Source organism: Oncorhynchus nerka, linkage group LG22 (assembly GCF_034236695.1).
Source record: "Oncorhynchus nerka isolate Pitt River linkage group LG22, Oner_Uvic_2.0, whole genome shotgun sequence".
Lineage (NCBI taxonomy): Eukaryota > Metazoa > Chordata > Actinopteri > Salmoniformes > Salmonidae > Oncorhynchus > Oncorhynchus nerka.
The window spans coordinates 21,771,967-21,798,947 of NC_088417.1; the positions used below are offsets into that span (position 1 = coordinate 21,771,967).

Genomic DNA, 26,981 nt, shown 5'->3' on the forward strand with positions numbered 1-26,981 from the left:
AACTCAGCCAACTCCAACTGATATGAAGGCTGGGCTTCATCAATGTCGGCAACAAAGGGGTTCTGAAAAAGACGGATTTCTTTTGCATGAACATGTAGTTCACTGAATCGCACACCGAACTCCGCCTTCAGCATTTCCAGTGCTTCCACGCACTTTTCAGCTGGGAACGGGACCGCTGGGTTCTCTGTCGACAGGTTTTGGGTAGCAGGAAGATGGACGAAGTTGCGCTTTTTCACTTGTTCCTAAAGCAGCGCTAATTTCACCTCAAATGCTTTTATGTGTGAATACATGTCGCAAATGAGTTTCCCCTCGCCTTGTAGCTGCAAGTTAAGGCTGTTAAGTATTTCTGTCACGTCTGTTAAAAATGCGAGGTGCCATTTCCATTCTGGGTCGATCAGCTCTGGGACCGTTTTGTCTTTTAAATGAAGAAATGCGTTAATTTCGGGTAGCAGCTCGTAAAAACGCCTCAAAACTCTGCCCCGGCTCAGCCATCGGACCTCTGTGTAGTACAGCACATCTCCGTGCGTAGACTCCAGTTCAGACAGGAATTCTTGGAACTGCCTGTGTTTAAGTCCCTTTGCTCTGATGAAGTTTATGCACGACACCACAACCTTCATTACAGAATCCCACTTCAACACTTTGCAGCACAGTGCTTGCTGGTGAATTAGGCAGTGGACTCGTAGCGGGCGGTGAGACCCCTTTTTCCAACTCCCGGTTCATGCGTCCTATTAGACCGCGAGTTTCGCCCACCATGCTAGGAGCCCCGTCAGTCGTGATGCTAGCTAGCTTTGACCAGTCCAGGTCCAACTTCTCCATGGTTTGGCACACTTTGTCAAAAATATCCTCTCCCGTTGTAGTCCCTTTGAGACTTTGGAGGGCTGCCAGCTCCTCGCATATCTCAAAGTTTGCGCTAACTCCACGAATAAAAATGAGCAGTTGCGCTGTGTCTTGCACGTCCGTGCTCTCATCCAGTGCTAATGAAAAAAAGTCAAATTCTTTCGTCTTCTGCTGCAGCTGGGCATATACATTACTCCAGATTTCTTCAACGCGTCTGGTGATTGTACTCGCCGACAGACTTACGGCATTAAATGCATCTTTCTTCTCGGGACACACCTCCTCCGCGACAGCATCCATACATTTCTTAACAAACTCTCCGTCAGTGAAAGGCTTACCGCTTCTTGCTATCAGTTTAGCAACCCGAAAGCTGGCCCGAACGGATGCCTGGTTCAGCTGAGCTTGGCGTACAAATGTATTCTGCTGAGATAGTAGTCCACTTTTTAGCTTTGAGAGTTTGTCTGCTCGTATTTGGCCTTGCAAGCTATCGTACTTGTCTTTGTGACGGGATTCATAGTGTCGGCGAAGATTGTATTCTTTGAATACCGCCACCGTCTCTTGACAGCCTTTTCTTTGCATTGAACAAAAAAAAAATTGTTTGTCCACTGCAGGTTAAATACCCTGCATTCTGAATCAATTTTTCTCTTACCTAACCTTTTCGCCATTATTCCGTTCTCTCTTTGACAGGGCCGGGCCTAGGATTTTTTTTCTGGAGGCCAAATAGGAAAAAAATTCGATAGCGTCTCTGGTATTGTTCAGAGGGCCGGGCCAAATGTGCTGACGGGCCGTATCCGGCCCGCGGGCCGTAGTTTGGTGACCACTGCTTTAGAGGATGAAAGGGGAATTCAGTGGACGATGTCACCTTGGTAACGTTTCGAATAGGACAGCATATTGTAGCCGGACTTCTTTTTAGCTATCCCATGAGTGTTTGTGAGTTATCAGACATCTAATGTTGTCATTCATTACTGTATCGCCATTATACAGACAGAGAGAGAGAGATTCCCTCTATATCTAAGTTATATTGAAATCAGCAAAGTAGGTCCTTCATTTGAACAGGGACCAAATCCTCAATGGAGGTAAGATGGATGAAATTATAGAATGATTAAATATGGAGAGGAGGAGGAGGAGGTGATTAAGGGTAGAGGAAAATAGAAATGAGCAGAATTCCCTGTCGCCCTTCACTGATTTGATTAAAAAAAGGGGACACTGGTTTAGTGCGCGTGTGTGTTACCTTGTTCTTTAGCGTGTCCAGGTTTTGTCGGAGGTGTGTGTTGTCGTGTGTTAGCTGGTGTGTGTGTTGTTCCTTCATACTGAGGGTTCTCTTTAGTGAGTCCTGAGTGGCCTTCAGAGCAGACAGGTCCTGCTTCATGTGTCTCAGCATCTCCCCACGCTCATTCACCTACACACACACAAGTCAGAGGTTAGCTAGCTGCACACTCAGACCAACAGAGACTATAGTAGTAGACCAGACAGAGGTTGCACTCCTGGTGTGTGTGTGTATGTGTGTGTGTGTGTGTGTGTTTGTGTGTTCATTGTCTGTCTAGCCTCCTCCTCCCATAGCTAATCTAACACAGAGCTCATGCAACACTGTAATTAATTTGACTTGGCTAGCAGCATCCAGCAGCAGACAGACTGGAGCTCCCAGTTACAGACTGACAGAGAAAGTTTCATTATCACTGTGACTGATCACTGAGCACCAGCCAAAACACACAGGAAATGGTGTGTGTGCAGAGGCACACACACCTCTTCCACAGATTTATTCTGAGCCAGTGTGAGTCTCCTCAGTTCTCTGCTCATCTCCTCCAGTAGTGTCGTCTGAGTCTGGACCTCTGTCTTAGCAGCCACACAACTCTCCTCAGCCTCCTTCAGAGAAGTCTTTAGTGTAAAGATCTGGAAGACACAACACCGATCATGAAAATACATTCTATTTACATATTCTAACATTTCTATTGAGATATGAGAGAGCAAAATAACAAAAACTAAGATCAGATCTGTTGTTTTCTTGAAGATATGATGAACGTTGACATGCATTGGCCATAGTACTATAGTGATGACAGTAAAGTTGTGTTGTAACATGCCTTGTTAGTAGCATTCTCCAGCTGACTGTCTCTGTCCTGTAGCTGCATCCTCAGAGACTGGAGAATACCCTCTGTACTCCTCAACTAGAGGGAGAGAGAGAGAGTTAGGGGGTAAACACACAAATGCACACACACCAGTGTGTGTGTGTGTGTGTGTGCGTGCGCACCAAGGTTGGGATCAATATAATTTCAAAAAGTAAACGAAATTCCAATTCCAAATTTTCCTCATTGAAAACCATTGAGGAGAACTGGAATTTCAGTGTACTTCTGAAATTGAAATGGTATTGATCCCAACCCTGGTGCACACATCTCCTGTGTGAGTATTTCCTGTTGGTTGTGTGAGGTGAGTGAGTGAGCTGCCAGTGACGCTATAACTCCTTCAAGCTACTCCTCCAACACACACACGCACACACACGCACTCACACACACACACGCACTCACACACACACACACATGCACACACACGCACGCACTCACACACACACACAATAAAAACACATCCTTAGTTACAAATACTTACTTACTAGGAATATACATGTGAAAACCCTATTCTCTATACAGAAAGAGCTGAATTTGCCTAGGTTTGAACCTGCTTTCGACTGACCACATTCACAATACTTACTTACTTCCGTCAAGGTCTTTATAACCATCAGAAGAAAACTGGAACCTTTTTAGCTTTAACTCTGATTCTGTTACATCACTCATCCATATCAATACGGCCTTTGATGATACGGCCAAAGTCATTTTCCTCATCTTAAATCCAGCACATCCAAATTATTAAAACTTCACATTTCCCAATCTCAGGTCTCAATTCTCTGAAGGCATAGGCAGGAAGTTGGGAAGTCCCAAAAGAATATGAGATTTGTGAATTTGTTCAAACGAAGGTGCTTAAATGTGAACGATCATATTATCTAGCCTCTATGGAGAGAGAGACCAATCTGAGGAGGACTAGAATGGACTCATTACTTCTGCAATCAAAGTGGGTTCCCACCTCCCCTTTCCTCTCTTCCTCCCTCTCCTTTTCTTTCACTGTCCTACGTTCTCTCTATCAAAGTGGAGGAGGAGGAGGAGGAGGAGGAGGAGGAGGAGAGCGGCTTGGGCAAATCCTTGATTGGCTGAAGTCTATCCTGTATTTAGGATTAAAATGAATAGGTAGAGAACAATGTGTGGGTTAGAAAGAAAGAGAGAGAGGGGGAGAGAGGGAGAGAGAGAGGGAGAGAGAGGGGGAGAGAGGGAGAGAGAGAGAGGGGGGGGACAAAGAGACAGAGAGAGAGATAGACAGAAAGAGAGGGGGTGACCAATATAATTGAATTAAGAAGGTTTGAAGCCAGAACATTTCTATAAGCAGTTAGAAGTATGAGGCGAGAACAAGCAGAGATACAATTACCATCTAATAAAAAAAGAGATTAGAAACTCACTGAGTAGGGTTATGTCTACCCACGGGACAACCTTCATGTGACCTTTCTCAGTTCCGAAGTGAGATACACTGTATACGGCTGCTCTTATTCAGACTGTCAGACACAACACGCAGTGCGTAGGCACACACCATCAGATAATAAAGAAACAGTTGAGATGGGAAGCTGCTGCTACAGACAATTCATTAAGTCATTTGTCTAATGAGCTCTTTAGAGCTGCTTTTGGCAGCAGATAGGAATTCATTAACATGGCTAATTGAATTAAACAGGTGCTGATTTCACAGCTGCTTTGCGTTCGCAAACACACGCTGTTGAGACGGAACTACAGGTGGTGTGTGAGGGAGAGAGCGTATGAGGGGTGGAGCGGGTGAGTGCTTGTCTTTGATGGTCTCTCTCAATGGAACCTTGGCACTCAACCAAAAACCAAATGATATGCAGATCAAGTGGTGTGTGTGCTCCTGCTTCTCGCTGAGTGTGTGTGTGTATACATGTGCTTGAGCTTCAATGGAGCCTGTATGCCCTTGAGATAAACACATGGCATATTAGTAAACACTAAATATGACCTATTGTCTACGGCATGGTCTATGGAGATGAGATGGAGTATTGTTGTGTTGAATATACATTAGAGAGACAGCTGGCTGAACCGCATTGGAATCAATTCCATTTCAGTCAGTTCAGGAGACTTGAGGAGATAGAAAATAATGTGCACTTTTCAAAGAGTACTTTTCAACCTCTGAATTACCTGAATTGAATCGACCCCAAAACTCTGTCTCGTCTTTCTCTCTCTCACCTGATCCCTGGCAGAGGTGTGTTTCTCCCTCACATTATTCAGGTCTTCGGTTATCCGTTTCATTCCTTCTTCCTTCTCCTCCAGTCTCCTCCCATACTCATCACTCAGTTCGGTCCTCACCTCCACCATTTTGGCCTCTGCCTGAAACACAGTCGTACTCACACTCAGTATTACAGGCACCCACACTCAGTCACTGTCACACAGTAGGGTCTGAATTACTGCCACCATTTTATTTTGACAATTCAAATACGCTGTCACACAGTGAAAGAGAAATACTAAGCTCACAAAAACTTGATGATTTCGACAACTATTACAACGATGATCTAACTATGTAGCAGAGAAAGGAGAGATTAGACATTAGATATGGAACCTTGATATGAAACTAATCACACATCAGCATTGTACCAGATCTTCAGTTTCTTGGAAATTTCTCGCATGGAATAGCCTTCATTTCTTAGAACAAGAATAGACTGACGAGTTTCAGAAGAAAGGTCTTTGTTTCTGGCCATGTTGAGCCTTAATCGAACCCACAAATGCTGATGCTCCAGATACTCAACTAGTCTAAGGAAGGCCAGTTGAATTGCTTCTTTAATCAGTACAACAGTTTTCAGCTGTGCTAACATAATTGCAAAAGGGTTTTCTAATGATCAATTAGCCTTTTAAAATGATAAACTTGGATTAGCTAACACAACGTGCCATTGGAACACAGGAGTGATGGTTGCTGATAATGGGCCTCTGTACGCCTACATAGATATTCCATTTTAAAAAATCTGCCCGTTTCCAGCTACAATAGTCATTTACAACATTAACCATGTCTACACTGTATTTCTGATCAATTTGATGTTATTTTAATTGACAGAAAATGTGCTTTTCTTTTAAAAACAAGGACATTTCTAAGTGACCCCAAACTTTTGAACGGTAGTGTATATGTTTTTTTATTTAAAAAATGTACACATATTTATCCCCTTATTTTTGTTGGCAGAAAACTACCTCTGTACTTCCATTCATTTGTATGGGTTACCTTCAGACGAGTCCCGTGACGCTGGGGGTCGTAGAGCAAAACAGAGAACACTGTCGTGTTCGTGAGAGTCTCCCCTTTTCATAGAGTTTGTAGCCAAACTGTTCGGACGCTACAAACGTTTTCGCGAGAAGACCGATTTTTCGGAATGTCTCCTAGTCTGACAAACACCGCTGTAGCTCGGCTACCAGCCACCGCAGATGCGGAATGCTGACATAGGCGGATACGGAGGATTGAGATGCAGCCCATGCAAAACTGATATCGCTAGATAAAAGGGACCAAACATACAACAACACACACACTGATTCATTTCACCCTCTCATCTGTCCTACCCTTCCCCTTCAAGCCCTCGGCTAAGGGTGAATATCAAATCAGTTCCTGTTTTAATTTCTCAATAGCGAAGTGTAATTTGTTATTACGAGACAATATATACATATACCGAAATACAGATTGTGTGTGTGTGTGTGTGTGGTGTCAGACACAGGGGCTGACAAATGACTTCACTCCAGATTGCTTTACATCACAAATCATTGTCACATTATAATACCCCTAATGCAAATACACGTGTGCGTGCGTGTGTGGTGCAAGTATGTGTGTGTATGGTGTGCATGTGTTTGAGTGTGTGTGTGTGAGTTTGTGTGTGTTGTATCCCTGTATCACTGGCGAGCTCATTGCTCTCAGAAATCAAAGTTAAATGGATCATCTATCATCAGAATATACTGTATGTCTGGAACACTTGTCTCCGTCTCACTCTGTGTGGGTGTGTGTGTGTGAGCGGTGTGTGGGTGCGGTGTGTGTGTGTGTGCCTGGTTGTGATTAATGTGCTGCATTGGGCTGTTCAGCTATGCATGTTGGTGAGTTTATCGTTTGATGCTGGCTCCAATTAAACTCCTTTAAAGTGACTGATGGCTTTAAGACTCTGTCCATCAATAAAGGCCATCCAGGCCTTTGCACCAGGATATGTCATTCTCACACTAACTAATGTCCTCTTGACTTGCAGGCACTGTGTGTGTGTTTCCACTACACTATCTTATAAAAGACCACAATATATCTTGCCCAGTTGTCCTATCCCCAGACCCAGTAATCTGATATATCATAGATATTAATTTTCATGTAACTCTAATGACAGACTCTGATATTGTTATTATGCCTGCATCAGCCAAAATACACACACAGAGAAAATGGCATATGTGTCTTACGGGAGGGGGGATTGAGTTGTGTTTGAGAATAGGCTGTTTGCAGGATTTGCAAGAAGGGATTTTCATTTGTAGAGGGGAGGAGGAAGGGAGGAAGGGTGAGGAGAGAAATACGGAGATGGTAGGGGGTGGAGAGGACATTGAATGATGACACACGGTGTGTGTGTGTGTGTGTGTCTGTGTGGTTGTGTGTGTGTGTGTGTGTGGGGGGGGGGGGGGGTAAATAATAGGGTATCTATATGGGGTTTAACATTTGATGGCTACGGCACATGGCTCAGGCCTATCTCACACTCAACTGAATACCACACGCCTGGGAATCTCAATCTCCGTGTCCGTGTCCGTGTGTGTGTGTGGATATAGGGTAGTAATATAAAATAGACGGTATAGCTCCGAAGACTCCAGAGAAGACATGTCTCTTAAGAGAAACACCCTCGGTCTCACCCCATCCCCTACCTTTCAGCCCTCTACCACCTCACCATTAAACCTACTACCCCTCGGTCTCACCCCTTCCCCTACCACTCAGCCCTCTACCACCTCACCATTAAACATACTACCCCTCACACTCACCCCTTCCCCTACCTTTCAGCCCTCTACCACATCACCATTAAACCTACTACCCCTCGGTCTCACCCCTTCCCCTACCACTCAGCCCTCTTCCACCTCACCATTAAACCTACTACCCCTCGGTCTCCCCCTTCCCCTACCTCTCAGCCCTCTACCACCTCACCACCTCACCATTAAACCTACTACCCCTCACCCTCACCCCTTCCCCTACCTCTCAGCCCTCTACCACCTCACCATTAAACCTACTACCCCTCGGTCTCACCCCTACCTCTCAGCCCTCTACCACCTCACCATTAAACCTACTACCCCTCACCCTCACCCCTTCCTCTCAGCCCTCTACCACCTCACCATTAAACCTACTACCCCTCGGTGTCACCCCTTCCCCTACCTCTCAGCCCTCTACCACCTCACCATTAAACCTACTACCCCTCGGTCTCACCCCTTCCCCTACCCTACCTCTCAGCCCTCTACCACCTCACCATTAAACCTACTTACCCCCCCTCACCCTCACCCCTTCCCCTACCTCTCAGCCCTCTACCACCTCACCATTAAACCTACTACCCCTCACCCTCACCCCTTCCCCTACCTCTCAGCCCTCTACCACCTCACCATTAATCCTACTACCCCTCACCCCTTCCCCCTACCTCTCAGCCCTTACCACCTCACCATTAAACTTACTACCCCTCACACTCACCCCTTCCCCTACTCCTCAGCCCTCTACCACCTCACCATTAAACCTACTACCCCTCACCCTCACCCCTTCCCCTACCTCTCAACCATCTACCACCTCACCATTAAACCTACTACCCCTCACTCTCACCCCTTCCCCTACCTCTCAGCCCTCTACCACCTCACCATTAAACCTACTACCCCTCACCCTCACCCCTTCCCCTACCTCTCAGCCCTCTACCACCTCACCATTAAACCTACTACCCCTCACCCTCACCCCTTCCCCTACCTCTCAGCCCTCTACCACCTCACCATTAATCCTACTACCCCTCACCCCTTCCCCTACCTCTCAGCCCTTTACCATCTCACCATTAAGCCTACTACCCCTCGGTCTCACCCCTTCCCCTACCTCTCAGCCCTCTACCACCTCACCATTAAACCTACTACCCCTCACCCTCACCCCTTCCCCTACCTCTCAGCCCTCTACCACCTCACCATTAATCCTACTACCCCTCACCCCTTCCCCTACCTCTCAGCCCTTTACCACCTCACCATTAAACCTACTACCCCTCGGTCTCACCCCTTCCCCTACCTCTCAACCCTCTAACACATCACCATTAAACCTACTAGCCCTCACACTCACCCCTTCCCCTACGTCTCAGCCCTCTACCACCTCACCATTAAACCTACTACCCCTCACCCTCACCCCTTCCCCTACCTCTCAGCCCTCTACCACCTCACCATTAATCCTACTACCCCTCACCCCTTCCCCTACCTCTCAGCCCTTTACCACCTCACCATTAAACCTACTACCCCTCACACTCACCCCTTCCCATACGTCTCAGCCCTCTACCACCTCACCATTAAACCTACTACCACTCACCCTCACCCCTTCCCCTACCTCTCAACCATCTACCACCTCACCATTAAACCTACTACCCCTCACTCTCACCCCTTCCCCTACCTCTCAGCCCTCTACCACCTCACCATTAAACCTACTACCCCTCACCCTCACTATCCACCCGCCCCTCTCTGTCCTCTGCTGTGTAGTCCAATGGTATTAGCTGTGTGTTGATATTTAGATGGATGAGTGGAGAGTAAGGAAGAGAAAAGACCCAAACACACCACACCGACACACACACACCCTTACAGCCCCTCAGCGCTCTCCTGTCCTCACAAGCATGGTTTCCCCCTCTAATTGCTGCCATTCGTCAGTGTGTGTGTGTGTGTGTGTGTGTGTGTGTGTGTGTGTGTGTGTGTGTGTGTGTGTGTGTGTGTGTGTGAGTGTGGTATAGGGCTGCCACAGCACCACCTAAAGTCCCCTGTCAGTACTACAGTGTTTGCTACTGCCTCAGTCACACCTCAACAACTACAGCAATCTACCATTCAACTGTCTCACTGCAAGGTTGCCACCAGGCACGCACACAAAGCTCTCATTTAACACACAGCTCTCAGTTAATACACACACAGCTCTCATTTAACACACACACACATACACACACACACACAGAACTGTATATTATTGTTATCATATGAGGGACATTGTCATTGTTAACGGTCATGATGATCAATCTAAATGAAAAACACTCGCAGACAGAAACTAAAGAAAAACTCACACAGTGCTTCAATAGACTGCAACCTTATACAACACTGATACATATTTCCGTACTGGATTAAAACCAATTCAGATATTTGAATCTCTCTCTCTGTCCATCTCTCTGTATCTCAAGCTCAGTGAATAGTGGAAGCAAACTGTATTTGAATGGTTAAACAACAACAGTTAATGTTGTCTATTATTCATTCAATCACAATCACATTATAATGTGCTGATTAGTTACACTGCCTGGCTTCTATGTTCCTATAAGAAGCCTTTAAGTATTTTGTAATGTAGCAATTTATAGATTTTTTATTCGTATTCTACATCATTGTCTGTCAGTTTTACGTCCCAGCGCCAGACAATCTACAATTGAATATGTTATAAATGAGTGTTTCCCTCACAACCAATCAACTACAGCAATCTACACCTAACACAGACACCTTATCAATCAGAGGATCACACTGTCACACACACATATACGTACACAGCCATCAGTCAGCTTCATCAAACTAACTCATCTATCTTACGGTCTGTCTGTGAAGCCAGGGAGGAACAGTTGTCCAACCTTAGCATTCGTCAGAATTACAGTCTGATATTAACAACACACAGAAATATTCATCTTGGAGGTAAACACTAACCGGCTTAAAAAAGAAAATGAGATTATTTTACAGGAATATCCTCACAGAGGACCTCAGGGGTAATGAGGAGAACAGGAGGCTGTTTACACCCCCCCCCCCCCTCTCTCTCTCTCTATAAGTCCCTCTCTCCTCTACAGTCCCTCACTCTTTCTCAGGTGAGATTTGAAAAGGTATGATTACTTCGTATGTGCGTTCACATTCATATGTTTGTGCACGCACGCATGTGTGTGTGAGAGAGTAGGATTGCCTAGGATCCCTGTCTCACTCCCTCTCTCTCTGTCCTATTCATATTTCACCTTCAATTTCATTTTTCATCAGTCAGGGAGCTGCCTGCCGCAGTGATTCAATTATGCTTTGTGATTGGCCCGCTGGCATCCTGAAGGGTCACGGAAAGGTTAAAGAATTCAGTGGCACAAACATGATTATGGCTCTGTAGCGTCTGATCAGAACCGCTGCTTATCACAGAACACTGGACCTGACTGGCTGGTTGTGTGCCTAGAGGTTCTGGAGGGGTTTACATGTTCACTGTTCAAAACAAATGTTTACATGTTGTGGTAGTTTATATTGAACTCGTAGGCACACACAGCCGAGGACCCAAATTACAGCTACTCATTGACACGGAGGCAGGCAGACATTAAATCCTTGTTATACACGGAGCGAATAGGCAATGTAATGACATCAACTCTCATCTCCCCAATACTACCTAGAGACAGGAGCTATATAATAAGTCTGACTAATATCCAGCTGTGTTTCTTGATACTACGGAGATACTGAATAGGTTGCAATACAAACATGTACACTCTGCCCTCCCTGCATCTATCCATATCCTCACTGGGGCCGAGCTCCCTGCCATCCAGGACCTCTATATCAGGTGGTGTGAAAGGAAGGCCAGGAAAATCATTAAAAAGACTCCTGTCACCGAAGCCATAGACGGTTCTCTCTGCTACCGCACGGCCATAGGTACAGGGTCCTTAACAGCTTATATTCCCAAGCCATAAGACGGCTAAATAGATAACAAAATGGCTACACAGACTATCAGAGTTGACGCTTGTAATTTATTTATATTTTTGCACTGACTGTATGCACATTCACAGGGCCCTAAACACTCACACAGACACACACAAAAATTCACTCCATCATCGGCTCACACACATAACATGCACATACAGTACCAGACAAAAGTTTGAACACACCTACTCATTACAGGGTTTCTCTTTATTTTTGTAGAATAATAGTGAAGACATAAAAACAATGAAATAACACATTAGGAATCATGTAGTAACCAAAAAAGTGTTAAACAAATATATTTTATATTTGAGATTCTTCAAAGTAGCCACCCTTTAGCACTGTTGGCATTCTCTCAACCAGCTTCATGAGGTAGCCACCTGGAATGTATTTCAATTAACAGGTGTACCTTGTTAAAAGTTAATTTGTGGAATTTCTTTCCTTCTTAACAAGGTTGTGGTGGTATACAAAATAAAGTATGGTATTTTACCAAATAGGGCTATGGCAAGAACAGCTCAAATAAGCAAAGAGAAATGACAGTCCATCATTACTTTAAGACATGACGGTCAGTCAATGCAGTGGGAACTCCTTCAAGACTGTTGGGAAAAGTATTCCAGGTGAAGCTGGTTGAGAGAATGCCAAGAGTGTGCAAAGCTGTCATCAAGGCCAAAAGGTGGCAACTTTGAAGAATCTCAAATATAAAATATAATTGGATTAGTAACCAATTGGTTACTACATGATCCCATATGTGTTATTTCATAGTTTTGATGTCTTCACTATTATTCTACAATGTAGAAAATAGTAAAGATAAATAAAAACCCTTGAAAGTGTAGGTATGTCCAAACTTTTGACTGGTATTGGATATTTATACTGACTCTACCTACACACACAAACCCACTCAAATACAGTTGAAGTCGGAAGTAGCCAAATACATATAAACTCATCTTTTCACAATTCCTGACATTTAATCCTAGTAAACATTCCCTGTCTTAGGTCAGTTAGGATCACCACTTTATTTTAAGAATGTAAAATGTCAGAATAACAGTACAGAGAATTATTTAATTCAGCTTTTATTTCTTTCATCACATTCCCAGTGGGTCAGAAGTTTACATACACTCGAATGGTATTTGGTAGCATTGCCCACAATAAATTGGGTGAATTTTGGCCCATTCCTCCTGATAGAGCTGGTGAAACTGAGTCAGGTTTGTAGGCCTCCTTGCTCTTCACACGCCTTTTCAATTCTGCCCACAAATGTTCTATAGGATTGAGGTCAGGGCTTTGTGATAAGCACTCTCCAATACCTTGACTTTGTTGTCCTTAAGCCATTTTGCCACAACTTTGAAAGTATGCTTGGGGTCATTGTCCATTTGGAAGACACATTTACGACCAAGCTTTAACTTCCTGAATGATGTCTTGAGATGTTGCTTCAATATATCCACATAATTTTCCTCCCTCATGACGCAATCTATTTTGTGAAGTGCACCAGTCCCTCCTGCAGCAAAGCACCCCCACAACATGATGCTGCCACCCCCGTGCTTCACTGTTAGGATGGTGTTCTTCGAATTGCAAGCCACCCCCTTTATCCTCCAAACATAACGATGGTCATTTTGGCCAAACAGTTCTATTTTTGTTTCATCAGACCAGAGGACATTTCTCCAAAAAGTACGATCTTTGTCCCCATGTGCAGTTGTAAACCGTAGTCTGGCTTTTTATGGCGGTTTTGGAGCAGTGGCTTCTTCCTTGCTGAGTGGCCTTTCAGGTTATGTAGATATAGGACTCATTTTACTGTGGATATAGATACTAATGTAACTGTTTCCTCCAGCATCTTCACAAGGCTGTTATTCTGGGAATGATTTGCACTTTTCACACCAAAGCACGTTCATCTCTAGGAGACAGAACGCACCTTCCTGAGTGGTATGAAGGCTGCGTGGTCTCATGGTGTTTATACTTGCGTACTATTGTTTGTACAGATGAACGTGGTACCTTCAGGTGTTTGTAAATTGCACCCAAGGATGAAACAGACTTGTGGAAGTCTACAATTTTTTTCTGAGGTCTTGGCTGATTTCTTTTGATTTTCCCATGATGTCAAGCAAAGAGGCACTGAGTTTGAAGGTAGGCCTTGAAATGCATCCACAGGTACACCTCCAATTGACTAAAATGATGTCAGTTAGCCTATCAGAAGCTTCTAAAGCCATGACGTCATTTTCTGGAATTTTCCAAGCTGTTTAAAGGCACAGTCAACTTAGTGTATGTCAACTTCTGACCCACTGGAATTGTGATACAGTGAACTATAAGTGAAATAATCTGTCTGTAAACAATAGTTGGAAAAATTGACTTGTGTCATGCCCAAAGTAGACGTCCTAACCGACTTGCCAAAACTATAGTTTGTTAACAAGAAATTTGTGCAGTGGTTTAAAAACAAGTTTTGATGACTCCAACTTAAGTGTATGTAAACTTCCGACTTCCGACTGTACAATCATCATATGCTGCTACTCTGTTTATCATCCTGATGCCTAGTGACCCCTATACTTTTCTACCTCTATCACTCCAGTTTCCCTGCTGATTGTAAATATGGTATCATAAACTGGGTGGTTAGAGCCCTGAATGGTGATTGGCTGACAAAAAAATTATTTTTACTGCTCTAATTACGTTGGTGCAGTTTATAATAGCAATAAGGCACCTCAGGGTTTTGTGGTATATGGCCAATATACCACGACTAAGGGCTGTGTCCAGGCACTGTGCTTGTGACATTAAAACTTGAAACATATGTTCTAACAGAGGATATCCTTGCTGCATAACTAAATGGTAACGTCTTCACAAGACATAATCTAATGCAATGTGACGAGAAATAATCATGATGCTTTTGTTTCCTGAGCCTGTTTCTGAGTGATGGCTTTGTGACGAACGAACGAACGAACGAACAAGCACACACACACACACACATTCCTCCAAGGGGAGGTAAGATGTGAATAATACATTAGCAGATTCATATTGGGAGTGATGCTTGTCAATCAAACTCCCCCCAAAAACACAAGCCATCAGGGAGGATTCAGAGAGACTCTATTTAGGTCTGGTGTGTGTGTGTGTGTGTGTGTGTGTGTGTGTGTGTGTGTGTGTGTGTGTGTGTGTGTGTGTGTGTGTGTGTGTGTGTGTGAGAAAGTGAGACACGGTCAGTCGATGGGGCTGTTTGGCGCTAGATTCCCCTGGCGAGGCCTAATTGACGGTGCGACGGCCAAATCTGTCCCCCTCTCCAACGCCTCCCTGTACTATATTCAATATGGCTATTTACATGGCCCGCGTCAGTGAGCAAACAAGCTCATTTAAAAGTTCACATGCTAATGTGTGACATTTAAAGCAAACTTTACACGGGGAAAGGACACGCAACAATAGATTTTGATTCTTTTCTTGTCCGTGAATCTCATCAGGCATCTTCCATATTTATGAGTGGGAGAACAAAGGGACACCTTAGCAGAGGAGGGAGGGAGGGGAGGGGTGCTGGAGTGTGGTTTGGAGGGTGACAATACACATGTTGACAAATAAACAAGTTCTCCATTACATCTGGAGTAGTGTGTGTGTGGACTCGTTGTGTGTATGCTAAGTCTGTGTGAGCTGTATCTATTGTGTGCACATGGAAGTGTGTGTGTGTATGTACCTGGCGCATAGTTTGCGTGTGTGAGCTCTGGACTTGATCCAGCTGAGACTGTAGGCGAGCCGTGTCCTCTACCCTCATTCTGCTCTCTCTCTGGGTCTCACACAGCCTCCTCTCCTGGGTCTGCAACTAACACACACACACACACCACACACACACACACAGTAGAAAGAGACAGATATTCAAACTACCCTATCCCCAACACCAGCTCTATCTCTACCTACCTCTGATAAAAGAGTCTTCTCTCTCTGTCTGAGAGTCAGAATATCCCTCCTCTGTCTCTCTTCCTCCTCCCTGACACTCTCCACCTGGAACAGACACAAAAAGAAACAGATAGGAACAATTAAAACAGAGACCTGCTAAATTATTCTCAGTACTAAGGTATTTTTGGCAGAGATAGTGCATGTTAGCATAGGTAAAAATGCAGAGAGAAAGAGAAAGAGAGAGAGATAGAGAAAGAGAGACCACTATATGACGCCTCCAGCCATCCTCACTCCACTACCCCCAGACATCGACCAGACCCAACCGAGACAGGACAGGGACGAGTGGAGCCCATCACACCCCATCTCCCCAGCCAGAACAGGGCTATATCCCTCCCTGCTCTGTTCATTCACTAGAGCATGCTCCCACCATGATCCTGCCTATTGATTTCAGCTTAAGTAATGAGCCAGCTTATCCAAAAATCTTTAGCGTTTGGGCTCAAGTTAAGGGAGTCGATGGGGGCCATTTCCCTTTCTGAAAAGCACATGCAGACTTTTTATGTACGGAGGGACAAGACAAATCCTGAAGCTGATAAATCAATAGGGCTTTCTGTCGATGGACACACACACACACACACACAGCTGACTAATGGTCTTTTTTAAGGCAATTAAAGTGAGCTGTAAACGTATGAAGGCCAATCAATGTGGATGTGGGTCTATTATCAGTGCTTTAACACTGATATACTGTGTGTGTGTTTGTGTTTTAGTCTATTATCAGTGCTTTAACACTGATATACTGTGTGTGTGTTTGTGTTTTAGTCTATTATCAGTGCTTTAACACTGCATTAGAAGAGGCTTTAAAGAGCAGCTAGGGGTCTAGCTGAGGTGTGTTGAAATCATTTATCTAGAACAGTAGAGACCTCAACATGTCACTACAGGACACTATTCTACTGCACTGCCCCCTTCTGCCAGAACTCAAAGTGAATCCAAGCCAATTCATTGTAGAACAATACCAAAGTTTATTTGTATATTCTATTTCCGGATTAATTCAATGTTCACACCAGTAGAAAACATGGAAATGTAGTAAATTGAAAATGTAAGGAAAACTAACTCCGCCAGCTTAGTCCGTCGCTTTAGGCTTTCCCTCGCTGTTCTCAGCTTTGCCAAAGATGAGGAGCGCGTTGGTAAAACCAGCATACAGACAACACTTCCCTAAGGTAATTGGTTCCACATTAATATATTCATTCGACTGTGATTTGTACATCAGCAAAAAAGCTTCCCCTTTGATGTTTCATGCTGTGCCCCCCCTCATTCTCTCACACACACACACCTGTCCATATTCCCTCAGATATGAAACCAATGAAATTGACATTTTATATCTGTGGGGGGGTCTACAACCTAAATCAGTATAAAAATAAGATAGTGAGACTTGGTCATGCTGTGTGGAGAATGTAGATTGGCATGGTGATCGATTAGGCTTGGTTCAGAGGGTGGCTACAGGAGTGACTGGGAGACTGGTCATGCGGAAGAGAGAAGCAGCGGACTACGGAGCCCTGGACCCAGGTCAACACAACGTCAAACCTTAAGAGTCTACGGCGGGGGTGGGGGGTTCTACGAAGCTAAAATATGGAATTGTTAGCTATTTGATGAAACATTGAATTTGGCATTACTGCTATTAGCCCATAGAAACACATTGAATAACAGTTCATATACGGAAAAACAGATCGTCAAAAGGAGGTTTGTTTTAAAGTGTCTGTCCTACTGTACATGTGAGCGATATAAGAAAGATTAGGATTTCTTTTTTTTATGGACCCATATTTAACCTCTTATTTTTGGCACCAAACTACTTTCATATATACTTCCATAAATGTTTTAAACTGGTACCAGGCTACCATTAGAGCTAGACCCTTAGAGGAGTCTTGTGAGGCTTGTCTCGTCTTTCCAAATAGTGGGCATATTAGATTGTAGGCCAAACCGTTTTCTGTCAAACACTGCTGTACCCCGTAACCCCGGCCACCTTCCACCGCAGACGCGGAAGGCCGACATTGGCGGATGCGGTGGATTGAGACGCTGCCCACGCAACAACAAACAAACTCCAGATATCTCGAGTTTAAACAGACAGATTTTGCAAATGCCTTACTTGTATGGCATATGAAAATGGTAGTAGCAATTAAATATGGTGTATGAATATGGTAGTAGCAATTAAATATGGTAGTAGCTCCACCTTTCCCTCTGATAGGCCTATAAGCAATGGCAAAAATCCCACCTAGCCTATCTATCTATATATCTATATATCTATCCATCCAATAATTTGTGTCTAGGGGCTAGGAGCTGTTTCTGGACAGAGCCATGGAGAAAGAAAAGGAAAAACATTTGAGGTGATTTCTATTTCAAAGTTACATTGTCCTAATAGAATGTCAAACAATTTGACCTGGGATCGAAAATACATCCCTTGAAAATGTTTTGATAATTGTTTTTAATCAAAGTGATGTTTTTGTGGCATTTTGGTCAATGGACAAATAGTGACCTTACCTTGAGAAGAATGGTGCATCACATTGGCTGGGTTTTGATGAACAAACAAGTTGAAGGTGTGTCAAGGCTTGACCCCTTACTGTCCAATCAGAACGTGCTCCAAATATGTGATTGCTTCAAGTTGTGTATTTATGGTCTTTTATGTATTGCGTTGTCATCAACTCCAATTCAAATGTTAGTCCTTTATAGCCTTGTTTGTTAAATAGCCTACAGAAACTAAATAACAAAATGTAGGCCTATCTCATATTTGCTTAATATGTTGAACACGTTTTTGAACAGTAATTGCATGGCTTCCATATGGAAATATATTGATAACATAGCATTCACACTGATATTGGCCTACTGTAAAATGCATTATGTCTGAGCCATGGACATGCCTAACGTTGTCAATAAGCAAGATTGAATTCACTATTGATAAGACCTAAAAAATAAAGTGAATAATTCTAATCAAATGTAACAACAACTTGTTTTGAATAGGCTATGTCTAAATATAGTTACAGACACCATAATTGCTCCCCGTGGGAATATAATATTAGGCCTATGACAACGTAGAATATGGAGGGTGACACGCACATCCTAACTTTTGACAGGAGCTGGAAACAGATGTAATATAAAGAGAAAAGGGGGAACGTCCACTCACCGTTAATGCTCTGAAATATACACGGACTGTACAAAACATTATGAACGCTTTCCATAACAGACTGACCAGGTGAAAGAAAGCTATGTTCCCTTATTGATGTCACTTGTTAAATCCACTTTAAATCAGTGTAGATGAAAGGGAGGAGACCGGTTAAATGATTTTCAAGCCTTGAGACAATTGAGGCATCAATTGTGCATGTGTCCCATTCAGAGGGTGAATGGGCAAGACGCTTCTGGGATTTTTATGCTCAACAGTTTCCCATGTGTGTCAAGAATGATCCACCACCCAAAGAACATCCAGTCAACTTCAAACAACTGTGGGAGGCATTGGAGTCAACATGGGCAACATGTAGAGTCCATGCCCCAGATGAATTGAGGCTGTTCTGAGGGGAAAAGGAGGGGGTGCAACTTAATATTGTGTTCTTAATGTTTTGTACACTCAGCGTATATAGCTATTGCCTGTCATCACGGTTGATATGGCCAGTAGCCCTAGTGGCATTCCCACGTGAAAGGTAAACAAACGGTCTAATATAGCCTAGAAGCAGGTTCAGCACCACGGACAGCGATCTGAATTCCCACGATTTGACAGTTCGGTCCAACAGAGGAAGGTCAAAGATGCTTTTCAAAAAACTTTTTACAAAATTATGAACAAATACAATAAGCAGTCTTTTTAAATAACTTAATGTTATTTAAACTTAATGTCCTACAGTCACTGACACATTTCATGCAATGGGCATCGCACATAATGAATCCAAACATTTCACAGAAGCTGGACAAAAATAATGTCCAATATAAATAAAAAAGAGGAATGTCTTGACTGTTTTGCTGCTCGGGATATTTTTATAAAACGTGGGTGATGTACATAAGGTTAAATCCATGCCATAACCAATTGCGTTATAGGTAAGACCAGATTTTAGTCGGTCTTAAATATCGGTCTTAAATATCCCTTGTTGCGCTCACTGAAATTGGCATATTGGCACGTTTTTAATTTCTTCGAGATTGGGGGCGCTCTTTTAATTTTTGGATAAAAAACGTTCCCGTTTTAAACAAGATATTTTGTCACGAAAAGATGCTCGACTATGCATGTAATTGACAGCTTTGGAAAGAAAAAACTCTGATGTTTCCAAAACTGCAAAGATATTATCTGTGAGTGCCCCAGAACTAATGCTACAGGCGAAACCAAGATGAAATTTCATACAGGAAATGCCCCAGATTCTGAAGGCGCTGTGTTCCAATGTCTCAATATATGGCTGTGAATGCGCCAGGAATGAGCCTGCACTTTCTGTCGTTTCCCCAAGGTGTCTGCAGCATTGTGACGTATTAGTAGGCATATCATTGGAAGATTGACCATAAGAGACTACATTTACCAGGTGTCCGCCCGGTGTCCTGCGTCGAAATTATTGCGTAATCTCCAGGTCCATGCGCGTTCCATTTCTTCAGAGGAGAAACCAAACTGCCACGAATGATTTGTCATCGATAGATATGTGAAAAACACCTTGAGGATTGATTCTAAACAACGTTTGCCATGTTTCTGTCGATATTATGGAGTTAATTTGGAAAAAAGTTTGCGTTGTAATGACTTTATTTTCAGGGTTTTTCTTACCCAAACGTGATGAACAAAACGGAGCGATTTGTCTACACAAATAATATTTTTGGAAAAACTGAACATTTGCTATCTAACAGAGTCTCCTCATTGAAAACATCTGAAGTTCTTCAAAGGTAAATTATTTTATTTGAATGCTTTTCTTGTTTTTGTGAAAATGTTGCATGCTGAATGCCAGGCTTAATGCTATGCTAGGCTATCAATACTCTTACACAAATGCTTGTTTAGCTGTGGTTCAAAAGCATATTTTGAAAATCTGAGATGACAGTGTTGTTAACAAAAGGCTAAGCTTGAGAGCTAATATATTTATTTAATTTCATTTGCAATTTTCATGAATAGTTAACGTTGCGTTATGCTAATGAGCTTGCGGAGAGAATTACACTCCTGGATACAGATTTTTTTCGTAGCCAAACGTGATGAACAAAACGGAGCGATTTGTCCTACACAAATAATCTTTTTGGAAAAACTGAACATTTGCTATCTAACCGAGAGTCTCCTCATTGAAAACATCTGAAGTTCTTCAAAGGTAAATGATTTTATTTGAATGCTTTTCTTGTTTTTGTGAAAATGTTGCATGCTGAATGCTAGGCTTAATGATATGCTAGGCTATCAATACTCTTACATAAATGCTTGTTTAGCTATGGTTCAAAAGCATATTTTGAAAATCTGAGATGACAGTGTTGTTAACAAAAGGCTAAGCTTGAGAGCAAATATATTTATTTTATTTCATTTGCGATTTTCATGAATAGTTAACGTTGCGTTATGGTAATGAGCTTGAGGCTATAAATAGGATCCCGGATACGGGATTGCTCGACGCAACAGGTTAAGGACACACTTCAAATATTTCCACCCCTCCCACCTCAGTGCAAGAAAGCGGATGTTAGACAGGTAAATTGACAAACCTGGCGTAAGGGATGGAAAATGCCAGTGCGCCAGTTTTTACATAACAAAATTGCAAACTAACATTTGAGATTTGCGAGTCCTTACCGGCAGATGAAAAGCCCTCAGTTTAGTTATCTATAAGTACCTAGGTGTCTGGCTAGACTGCAAACTCTCCTTCCAGACTCACATCAAACATCTCCAATCGAAAATCAAATCAAGAGTCGGCTTTCTATTCCGCAACAAAGCCTCCTTCACTCACGCCGCCAAGCTTACCCTAGTAAAACTGACTATCCTACCGATCCTCGACTTCGGCGATGTCATCTACAAAATGGCTTCCAACACTCTACTCAGCAAACTGGATGCAGTCTATCACAGTGCCATCCGTTTTGTCACTAAAGCACCTTATACCACCCACCACTGGGTGACTTGTATGCTCTAGTCGGCTGGCCCTTGCTACATATTCGTCGCCAGACACACTGGCTCCAGGTCATCTACAAGTCCATGCTAGGTAAAGCTCCGCCTTATCTCAGTTCACTGGTCACGATGGCAACACCCATCCGTAGCACGCGCTCCAGCAGGTGTATCTCACTGATCATCCCTAAAGCCAACACCTTATTTGGCCGCCTTTTGTTCCAGTACTCTGCTGCCTGTGACTGGAACGAACTGCAAAAATCGCTGAAGTTGGAGACTTTTATCTCCCTCACCAACTTCAAACATCAGCTATCCGAGCAGCTAACCGATCGCTGCAGCTGTACATAGTCTATTGGTAAATAGCCCACCCATTTTCACCTACCTCATTCCCATACTGTTTTTATACTGTTTTTTATTTATTTACTTTTCTGCTCTTTTGCACACCAATATCTCTACCTGTACATGACCATCTGATCATTTATCACTCCAGTGTTAATCTGCAAAATTGTAATTATTCGCCTACCTCCTCATGCCTTTTGCACACATTGTATATAGACTGCCCCTTTTTTTCTACTGTGTTATTGACTTGTTAATTGTTTACTCCATGTGTAACTCTGTGTTGTCTGTTCACACTGCTATGCTTTATCTTGGCCAGGTCGCAGTTGCAAATGAGAACTTGTTCTCAACTAGCCTACCTGGTTAAATAATGGTGAAAAAAAAAAAAAAAAAAGTTATGGCAAGGCGTTCCCCTAGAGGAACTCACCACCACCCCCCACCATTCAGCTGAAAAGGTGGCGCGGGGAATTCAAAAATATTCTTTAGAAATATTTAACTTTCACACATTAACAAGTCCAATACAGGAAATGAAAGATAAACATCTTGTTCATCTACCCATCATGTTCGATTTTTAAAATGTTTTACAGCGAAAACACAACATATATTTATGTTAGACCACCACCAAATAAATTAAAAAACAGCCATTTTTCCCAGCCAAAGATAGTCACAAAAGCAGGATTAGAGATACAATGAATCACTAACCTTTTGAAAATCTTCATCAGATGACACTCATATGACATGTTACACAATACATTTATGTTTTGTTCGATAATATGCATATTTATATCCACAAATCTCGGTTTACATTGACGCCATGTTCAGAAATGCCTCCAAAATATCCGGAGGAATTATAGAAAGCTACGCCAGATAACAGAAATACTCATCATAAACTTTGACTAAAGATACATGTTCTACATATAATTAAAGATACACTGGTTCTTAATGCAACCGCTGTGTCCGATTTTTTTTAAACGTTACGAAAAAAGCCAACCATGCAATAATCTGAGACAGCGCTCAGACGTAAACATATTTCTCCGCCATGTTGGAGTCAACAGAAATACAAAATTACATCATAAATATTCCCCTACCTTTGATGAACTTTCATCAGAATGCAGTATAAGGAGTCCTAGTTCCACAATAAATCTTTGTTTTGTTCCATAATGTCCAATAATAGTGTCCAATTAGCTGCATTTGCTAGCACTTTCAGCTCACGTGCCCAAAAGCTGACGCTGGTCCAGGAGAACTCGGACGAAAACTTCAAAAATATATATTCCAGGTCGAATAAACTGGTCAAACTAAGTAGAGAATCAATCTTCAGGATGTTATTTTCATATATATCCAATAACGTTCCAACCGGAGCATACGTTTTCATCTGCAGCCAAATGGAACGATGGTGACATCCACAGACAAATGCGCCACAGGGAAATTGCATTCTGCCAAGACAGTGACTATTTCCCCTCCCATTCGGTCAAAGATCACACCAGAAGCTCCATTCCACGTTCTACTGAATGAGGACATCTAGTGGAAGGCGTAGGAAGTGCTACCAGATCCATATCTTATTTGGAAGTGAATAGGCGATGACTTGAAATTAGACACGCATTCAGAATTTCACTTCCTGTTTGGAAGATTGCCTGCCCTATGAGTCCTGTTATACTCACAGACATAATTCAAACAGTTTTAGAAACTTCAGAGTGTTTTCTATCCAATAGTAATAATAATATGCATATATCTAGGACAGAGTAGGATGCAGTTCACTATGGGCACACAATTCATCCAAAGTTAAAATACTGCCCCCTATCCCCAACAAGTTAATGTCATAAATAGCATGAAATAAAGGAAAGTGCATAGAAATGCAGCATCGTGGCTTTTTTCATACCTGGATGGGAACATGTCAACATAATCTAGTTTACAGCCAGGTCAAGCAATTGATATTCAGAGTACGTGTGTCTAATCTGGGTTAAATCAGTTTACCTAATAAGAGATGGGCACACAGCAGCTGACTCAGCGATTAGCATGTAGCATTGGCATAAAAAAAGTAGCATTAGCATCCCATTAGAACATGCTGTAGTTAGCAAAGAGCGTTGGAGTACTGCGCTAGTCCCTGCCTTTAAACATGCAGATGCTGTGATTAGCATTCAGTGCGCTATATAGAGCGCTATAACGTCCCAGTAAAACTAAAGGCACTATCTTTCATTAGTGCATTAGCTCAGCTAATGGCTAGGCTAATGTTTATACTAAGTGGAGAAGGGTGAGGACTTCACTTAAGAAATTGGATTAACTCTGAAGTACTTTAGATTTAACAACAGTAGGAAAGTGCGTTGGCTCTAACTAAAGACAAAGCAACTGTTTAATCACAAAAGTTGGTTGAGAACTGAGAAATAGTTGCAGGGAGAGGAGAGGGGTCGAATGAGCCAATTGGAAGTGGAAGATGATCAGGTGACCAAAGACTGTGACCTAAAATGTTGTGTATTGTGGTGCAGGAATGAAGCACTCGGAAAGGAACATTTACAAAACCGTGTGAGTGGGCTTTTCTTTCTTTGTTCTCACTGTTTTGACAACAAACAAAAAAAAGAGGTTTCCAAAGTCACTTGGGCTACATTACAGTGGGTGCATATACAAGGTTTGGACTGCTGTTTGATGACCATGATTGTAACCATGATATCATCTGATTCTAATGATGAACCCTTCCAGACACTATAAAACTACCCACAGCAGAAGACTTGCATAACCCATCCATCTGCACAACCAGACACAGTCAAAACCGATCCATATCTACAACGCACTCTGCCACGACACAGCCCAAACACACGCAGAGACAGAGTTGTAAATTAAGAGAGCTTTTGGTTTGACTTTGTGAGGGTGGTGGTTACAGATGGGAGGAGTTTTCCTGTCAGACATGAATCTTCGTCTGTCCTGCCACCGCTAACTGGAGCCGGAACACTGTCTGTCTGTCTGTCTTTCATATGGTTGGAGACTAAGGAACGCCCTAGCTGACTAAACTAAAGGAAACCCATGGCACTATTAGGGGGGAAGAGTCCTTGGACTTCAAATAAACAGACACCACTACAGACATATTGAATGTCCCAGAGCACACACAGTAACATCTGTCGCTCTCCACTCACATCTTACTCAGCAGTAGCACACAGAGAGAGAGAGAGAGGACTGGAAATCAAACATGAAACCCTCTTGAGAGACCTCATTCATAGCCTCATTTGCATATTTTTAATTAGGCTCTTCGTTACAGGATAAGTAGCGTTTATTCAATTTGCTGAGTCTCGTTTGCTGGCACACATTCAATGAAACCCCAGCGAAGACAAGCTGGCACTGAAGAGAGTGGGGGGGGGCAGAGGAGGGAGAAAAATTAACTGCCATTCATCAACAGCTGTTCACCATCAGGTGGCTTCTCACCATGCATGCACAAATTCACTGGCTCTTCAGCCACTCATTATCATTAACATGATGAGCTCTATGCAGTGACAGTTTGTGATTCTCTCTCTCTCTCTCTCACTTTCTGTCTCTTATCGTGTGTGAGGGCTCTTTAATCCCTCATCATCATTAGGCCAGTTTAGCATAATTAGCATCGTTAGCCAGATGAGCTGTGCAGCCTCCGTTTCTCTCTCTCTGCCTGCCACAGCAGTGGTTTCAAGTAGTTTTGCAACAGACATTGGCCATTAAAAAGACAATAAAAAGTATCTTAAAATCTGTATGCTCAGAACATAGGCCTAACTATTGCTTCATTACCTATATAACACAAGGATTTTGTGTGAATTATAATTTACCCTACATAATCCTACATCCATAATTACATTCATAGAGGCTGGTGTTAAAACCACAAGTGAATTAGATACAGTATGTATATTGGATAGATACAAATCAAAAGTTGGGGGGCCACGCCTTGAGACCCCTGCTCTCTGTCATCTCAAGGAGACACCTTCTCAAAGCATCAACACACAAGTGACCACTCCTGTCTCTGTACAACACACAACGACAGCACACGAGTAGGACAAAAGCTAGAGCTCGGCTTCATTCAGTGAAATTAAACATGCTCTCGTCAGCCGCAGGGAAGCGAGCCGAGTAATGCATTATTCATCTGTACTTCACAAAGGAACATTAATCAATTATGAAGATATGAAGAGCGGTAAGTAGGAGACGGAAGACAAGGCCAGCAGTATTAATATGCGGCTGCATCGTGAGGCTAACGCTTTCCTCGCAAATCAATACTTTGTAGATTCATTTTGAGCGGTTGTGCTAAGATGAGGGAGGGGGGGGGATGTCTTAGGGTCTGAATTAACATGACTCACCCGTTCTTTTCTGCTTGTTTTTGTCGTTTACTGTATTTTGTCTTGGTTTACACAACGGAGGAGAAAGGCAAAAGACCTTCAACGGGAGAAAAGGAGAAGTATGAAGAATGTGGCTGAACATTATCGAAATGAAGAGGAGACAAAGACAAAAGAGACAAGAGAGACAAAAGAGACAGAAAGAGCAACCATGAAGTTTGTGTATTGAATTTAGATAATAAAAGATCTCATTTTCGAGCAAGATGAAACTCTGAAATGTTGTCACCACACACTTCAAAATCACTTCTATGGCTAATCCTTATTTATGAACCCAAGTCCCGGATGATAACCAATCATTATATAAAGTGCATCCTAAGCTAGGCTAAATAAAACTACGGCTTTCTATCCACACAGGAAGTGACTAAATCTGACTCACCTAACCGACTCGAATGCAGGAAGTTTTCTGGTAAAATGTAAAAACATTTCCCTGGAAACTTAAACGACTAAAACCAGATACAAAGTATGTAGAAAAGATAATGGACCTAGACTTCTATGTTTTTCACAAATATAATCTTTGAGAACTAACAATGACCAAAATAAAAGCTGGACAGTCAAGAAGAATTTTAAATAAAAAAACAACAACCTGAC

At 42.8% G+C, this 26,981-nt stretch overlaps 1 protein-coding gene across 3 annotated transcripts in view; it reads right to left on the reverse strand.

Moving 5' to 3' along the window:
• LOC115104505 (trichohyalin-like) overlaps window positions 1-26,981 on the reverse strand; it is a 173,689-nt gene that overhangs the window by 91,530 nt on the left and 55,178 nt on the right. For all 3 annotated transcript variants that reach the window (XM_065007062.1, XM_065007064.1, XM_065007063.1), the window contains 6 exons: window positions 15,678-15,761; window positions 15,457-15,582; window positions 5,118-5,258; window positions 2,913-2,996; window positions 2,578-2,724; window positions 2,066-2,233 (listed from right to left, as the gene is read on the reverse strand). In XM_065007062.1, the coding sequence (XP_064863134.1) occupies window positions 2,066-2,233; window positions 2,578-2,724; window positions 2,913-2,996; window positions 5,118-5,258; window positions 15,457-15,582; window positions 15,678-15,761 (750 nt within the window). The remainder of the gene's footprint in view (window positions 1-2,065; window positions 2,234-2,577; window positions 2,725-2,912; window positions 2,997-5,117; window positions 5,259-15,456; window positions 15,583-15,677; window positions 15,762-26,981) is intronic.